This window comes from Octodon degus, unplaced genomic scaffold, assembly GCF_000260255.1.
Source record: "Octodon degus isolate 3935 unplaced genomic scaffold, OctDeg1.0 scaffold00166, whole genome shotgun sequence".
In the NCBI taxonomy this organism is placed as follows: domain Eukaryota; kingdom Metazoa; phylum Chordata; class Mammalia; order Rodentia; family Octodontidae; genus Octodon; species Octodon degus.
Genome location: NW_004524742.1, coordinates 5,782,297 through 5,788,363, shown reverse-complemented (window position 1 = coordinate 5,788,363; position 6,067 = coordinate 5,782,297). Strand labels below are relative to the sequence as shown.

General features: G+C 45.1%; 1 protein-coding gene across 1 annotated transcript; it reads right to left on the bottom strand.

Annotated features, from left to right (window-relative positions):
• Positions 1 to 543: 543 nt before the first annotated feature.
• Positions 544 to 2,142, bottom strand: Chrm5 (cholinergic receptor muscarinic 5). Its single transcript, XM_004643126.1, has one exon. It carries the CDS (start codon positions 2,140 to 2,142, stop codon positions 544 to 546), a length of 1,599 nt encoding a protein of 532 aa, XP_004643183.1.
• Positions 2,143 to 6,067: the final 3,925 nt, after the last annotated feature.

Genomic DNA, 6,067 nt, shown 5'->3' with positions numbered 1-6,067 from the left:
GAAAGAGCAAGAGCTTCTCTTAGGTATAGCAACAGGGAAACATACAGACCACATAATAGCTATGTGACAACTACTCATAGTCAGTGAAGAACAATATTCTGAGAAGCCAGTTGAATATCACTTTTGTCAGTAGGTGATACCGACTTACTTTCCCCTGTTCTCACTGTTCAAGACAGCACACATCTTGTGCAAAATTTTATCAGAGGTTTCCACAGGGGAAGATTTCCATCCAGTCCCTGCTATTCCCCACAGAAGATTAAGCAGAAGTCTCCTAAGTTATTGTTCACTGTAACTCAGGTGTGCTTCCATGAGTGCTGTGAGTCAGACTTCCTTCAGGGGCAAACTCCAGGGCCACCAGGTGGCCTTAGTCATAGATTAGAATCACGTGATGGGGCAGCAGTTGTTGCTGATGTGAATCCTTTCTTTTAGCAGCAGACCTGGGCCCTTAAAAGTCTTCAGGGACTATAAACAACAGATAACATTTTAAAAACAGGTAAATCAGACTACAGTCATTATTCTTTGGAAGGTTTTTTTTTTAACTTTTCAGGGTAGCTTGCTGTTCCCCTGCCAGTACAACTTTTCCTCTACTTTTTTCTTTTTCCATCGGCAGAGAAGTAGCATCTTAAAGGTCTTCCTGAAGGTTCTGTTGCAGAGGGCATAGCAGATGGGGTTGACTGTACTGTTGACATAGCATAGCCAGTAGCCCAGGTGCCACAGGGTGACTGGGATGCACTTATCACAGAAGGTGGACACCAGAACCATGATGTTATAAGGGGTCCATGTAATGATGAAGGCCAGGAGAATGGCACTCAAGGTCTGGGCTGCTTTCCTCTCTTTGACTAGGACCATTCGCTTTCGTTTAGTCATTTGATGGCTGAGGTTGGGGTCGAGGCCTTTGGATGAAGGGTCCTTGGAAACTGGGAAGGAGCAGGGCATGATTTTTACTTTGTGACAGCCGTTATTGGTTTCCTGGGTCCCATCAGCTTTAACTACCAGTCGGAACTTATAGGCCACACATTTCTGACTCTTGAGTCTGTGAGCAGCAGCTGGTGACAGGAAGTATTTGGGCGTGTCGTAGCCAGATGTTTCAGTTTGAGCTTTCCCAAACATCTCCTTGGTTTCTTCAGCACTGAATTCTTCCCTTGGGCTTTCCTTGGCCTGACTCTTGTAGACCACCTGGAAGACAGGCTCAGTGGGGGGCTTGTGTTCATCCTTGGAGGAGGGGTATTTGCTACAAGCAGTGAGCTGCTCTGCTTTGGTCCAGCTGGTGCTTTGGCCAGTGGCTTGGGGTAGCTTCCCTGTGCTGGAGGTTCTCCTACGAGAGGATGACCAGGAGACCTGGCTCCTTTCCCTCTGGGCCAGAGTAGGTGGAGGGCAGCGGAAGCAGGACCTGAGCAGAGCCCTGTGAGCTGGCTTTTTCTTCTCAGCTTCAGCCACAGAGTCAGAGCCCTGGAGGTCAGCCAGATCTTTGGTTCGCCTCTCAGTTTCTCGGTAGATTCGGCAGTAAAGAATCGTCATGACAGAAACAGGGATGTAGAAGGCAGCAATGGCTGTGCCAAAAGTGATGGTGGGCTCAGAGAGAAACTGGATCTGACACTCATCTGGGGGCACTGTCCGCTTCCCAACCAAGTACTGCCAGCAGAGGATTGCTGGCGCCCAGAGGATGAAGGAGATCAACCAGGCCAAGCCAATCATGATGCCAGCCCTCTTCGGGGTTCGCTTGGCCCGATATGTCAGGGGTCTGGTGATGGAGAAGTAACGGTCGAAGCTGATCACCAGGAGGTTCATGACAGAAGCATTGCTGGCGACATAGTCTAGTGCAAGCCAGAGGTCACAAGCCAAACTCCCCAGAGCCCAGCGTCCCATTAAGATATAAGTAGTGTAGAGGTTCATGGAGAAGCCCCCAATGATGAGATCCGCACAGGCCAAGCTGAGCAGGTAATAATTGTTAACTGTCTTGAGCTGACTGTTGACTTTGAAGGAGATTATGACCAAAACATTGCCCACAATGGTGATTAGGCTGGCGACGGCGGTCACCGCTGCGATGGTGATGACTTCCCACAGCCGATGGTGCTCCCAGGGCTGGCGCTGTACTCGGGTGCCATTGACAGAGCTCACGTTGTGGTAAGACTGCCCTTCCATCCTGGAGCAAGAGTCACATCGAAGGTCAGGTCGGAGGTTTTGGTTCTCTGCTCTTCCTCACTTCTTCTTGGCCAATATCTGAAAGAGAGCAAACCATGTTAGGTCCACTCAGCAGCATGCATTTCATTTCCACCCCGTTTACCATTTCTAACAGAATATTAAAGGTGGCCTTACACGTAGTTAGAGAAAGATGCTGGAGTCGCTAAACTTCTGACGACATTTTAATAGCCGCATTTATCTTTTTGCTTTGTAGATTACTGCTGCCCTCTTGAGGTGACTTTTTAATGAAAGGTCTGAGAAAATGAAGAAGAAAAAGCAAAAAGAATTGGTCTACTGGGAAGTAGGGACGTTAGCCGACCTTGGATTGCAGTGATCTTACGAGCAGAAACTGTTTTTAAGCAACTGATAATAAATACCTAAACTGTGCTGCAGTGGGGAAAAAAACCGTTGTGTTTAGTCTCCGGTCTTAGTCTTGATTGTTAAGCTTTGGTGGAGGGCTGTTGTGCTGCATTGTGCCACCTTGTCCTGAACAAATCCCACGTGCAGACCCGGGGGTCATTGAAGGCCTTTAAAATTTATTCACTCTTTTAATAAACCTTAATTTGTTCCTTGTCCTTTTTACCTTTTATTTTTAAATTTATTTTAAAGAGTATAATAATAGGGCCAGCCAAATAGCTCAGCGGATTAAAGTGCCTGCAAGCAGGCACTGGGGCTGGGGGTCCGATGCCCAAGCCTGCCGTGCTGGCCTCGCCCCCAGGGCGTGCTGAGACAGCAATTGAGACTGGGTGTGGTGGTGCGCTCCTGTAATCCCAGCTCTCTCCAGGCTGTAAATAGGCGGATCACTACGAGTCTGATGTAGTCGTGAGATCCTGAACACCCTGTAGACCCTTCCCTAAAATACAAACAAACAAAAAACTATAATAATACTACATAAGACATTAAAGAGAGCATATATTTAAAAGGACAAGATGAAAGGTATTCAACTGTGGTTGTTATATTGCACATTGCTGTCCTCAATGTAGTGGCTCAGATTACAGATATTAGCATATACAGTTATTCAATGTAAAAATTTTAAACATTAACTGCAACTTTCAAAAAACTGATAGAAATTAGCAGTACAATCTTCTCTGCTACCTTGTCTATATAATTAACATGATTTTTCCCCTTTCCTTTTTTCCTATCTTCTCCTTTCTCTCATCTCCATTGTTTGCTTCTTATGTTCAGTTTCTTTCCACTTGACTACACCTACTGCACCTTTCAGATTTTATTTATTCTCAAAGTGTAAATTTAGAAAACAAGTCTTTGCTAATTCCATCCTTCTGGTAATAAATATGTAAGTATATTTTGCTCATTAGAGGTTACTATTTATCTTAATTTTCAGAGATGCTTCACGATAGGTAACAATTAGCTCTGAAATCACAAACTTCCAGGCACATTGTTGTAATGAGTGTGAAGGGGAAGCATCTTTCTGATGACCCTGAAGCACTCCATCTGGGCAGTGCCTGCTATACGGACAGGTCAGTCTTAATAGGAAGGATTTTTTTTTTTCTGGTTCAGGCTGCCATAAGGGTGGGTCTGGTGAGGCATGGGGAGCTGAGGATCGAACCGTGGTCTGCTGTGCCTGCTTGGGTTAGCCCCAGAAGGCACTTAAACAACTCAGCTAACTAGCAACCCCCCTCAGCCTTAATAGGAATCGACATCAAGATGACAGCTTTTGAAGGGGTATCTACTTTCTTTGCTTTGTTTTGTATTTTCACTGTCATACTGGAAAAGATACTGTCTTTCACCAGAAGCCAGATTTTCCCAGCTTTCTGATCTTGCACCCCTTTTTACATCCCAAAAGGATGCAGCCCAATTTACCTATGAATTTTCCTTTTCGTCAGTGTCTTCACATCCCACTGTTACCACCCTGGTTCTGTGCTGCTCCTACCTAGGACTTCTTAGTGTTATCAGCATCCTACAAGCCATCAGAACAAAGCCCAAGGGCAGCTGGTCAGTAGGCAGAGACTCTCCAGTAGCTGAAAAGGTTGAAGTTACTCTGTCTTCTGTTGGCACGTCTGTCACAGATTGTTTTCTAGTTATCATAGTTAAGCTGTCAGCTTAACTGTTGGTCTTGGATAAGACTAACCTATGGAACATCTATTTGGTCATGGACTCCACAGGTGGGGATACCTGGGAAGAGGATGTGGAACTGCCTTGGAGACCCTGCTTGGGAGATAAAGAGCAGGGGTAGAGCAGGCTGTGGGGCCAAGGTGAAGGCTGGCCAACCCAGTGCAGTGGGCTGGGAGGCAGCCCTGAGGAAGAGATTGAAGTCTACGGAGACTTGAAGCAGGAATGGGCTTCGGGCAGATGTAAGGTGGGCTGGCTCCAAGAGTGGGAGTAAAAGAGGGTCCAACCCAAGAGGAAGAGCTGTTTGCAAACCAAAGAAAAGAGGAAGCACCTGCACAGCAGTGGAGGAAGAACCAGCAGTGTGAGCTGTGCCTGGGGAAGCTGGAGGGGTTGGGCGGGGTGGGGGTGGGGGTGCGTGGGGCCTTGAGAGACAAGGCAGCTACCTGGAAGAGCTGTGTGAGCAATTTCTGGGATTCTTCCTCTGTTCTGAAGGTAGCCACAAAATCTGGATGTTGGGGAACATTAGCCTGCAGAGAAATAGTAAAATGATTTGGCTGTTCATTGCATTTTTCTCATCAATTCTTCAGAGTAGAAATGGTGTTTTGGAAAGATTTGATTTTTCTAATTGATTTGGGAATTTTGGATAGGTGAGTACTCTTGTGAATGTATATGTCCAACCTGGAGACTTCTTTTTATCTGTTTTCTCAGACATTATTATATGATGCGATAGTTAATTTTGTGTGTCAGCTTGTCTAGGCTGCGTATCCAGTTGTTGGGATGAACCAATCCAGATGTTGCTGTGGAGGTATTTTTTAGGTGTGATTACCGTTGAAATGAATACTTTGAGTAGATCAGATTGATTATCCTCCAGCATGTGGGAGGGCTTTACCCAAGGTGGTGAAAGCCTTATGGGAGAAGGCAGGTTTTCCCACAAGAAGGAATTTTGTCTCCAGGCTGTTTTAGGACTAAAGATGACATTACCTCTTGTTGGGTTTTCCATTCCACCTATTGGCTTCAAGCTTGCCAGACCCCCTTGACATGTGAGCTGATTCCTTAAAATCTCCCTCTCCATCAAAATGAGCATGTTACAGTGGTATATGCTTACACATGGGTATAACAGTGCAGATCACAATAGCTAAAATAGGGAAATAGCTTAAATGCTCATCAATGGATAGATTAGAAGTTGTGGAAGATATAAACAATGAAGCACTATTCAACCATCAAGGATAAGCTTTAGTCATTTTTGGGAAATTGGTTGGTTTTTTTTTTTATTTTAAAGAGAACATAAAAGAGGCTGCGGAGATAGTTCAGTGGTCTAAGTGAGTGCCTGACTGGCAAGTGCAAGGACCCAAGTTTGATCCCTGGTACTGCATGCCATGCCCTCCCCACAACCCGGCCACTGAAACTGGGTGTGGTAGTGCACACCTGTAATCCCGGGGGAGGCTGAGACAGGAGGATCACTATGAGTCTGAGCTGTTCAGTGAGACTCTGTGCCAAATAAATAAAAAAATAAGAGATTAAAGAGAACAGAAAAATAATAAATGAGACATTAAGAAATGATATACAGGTTCAAAAAACTCCTAAGATGATAGATATTCAACAGTGGCTGTTCTATCGCACATTGCTGTCTTCAATGTAGTTGTTCAAATTACAAATATAAGCTTGCAAAATTGGTCAAAGTAAAAATTTTAAGCATTGACTGCTACTTTCAAAAAATGAATAGGTAAAGGGCTAGGGATATAGCTCAATAGCTCAGCAGCATAAGTATCTGCCTGGCAAGTGCAGGGTTCTGAGTTTGATCCCTGGTACTGCAAAA

Bases quoted from the DNA above. Each gene is read 5' to 3' on its own strand.
- Chrm5 (XM_004643126.1), bottom strand. From the start codon at position 2,142: ATGGAAGGGCAGTCTTACCACAACGTGAGCTCTGTCAATGGCACCCGA.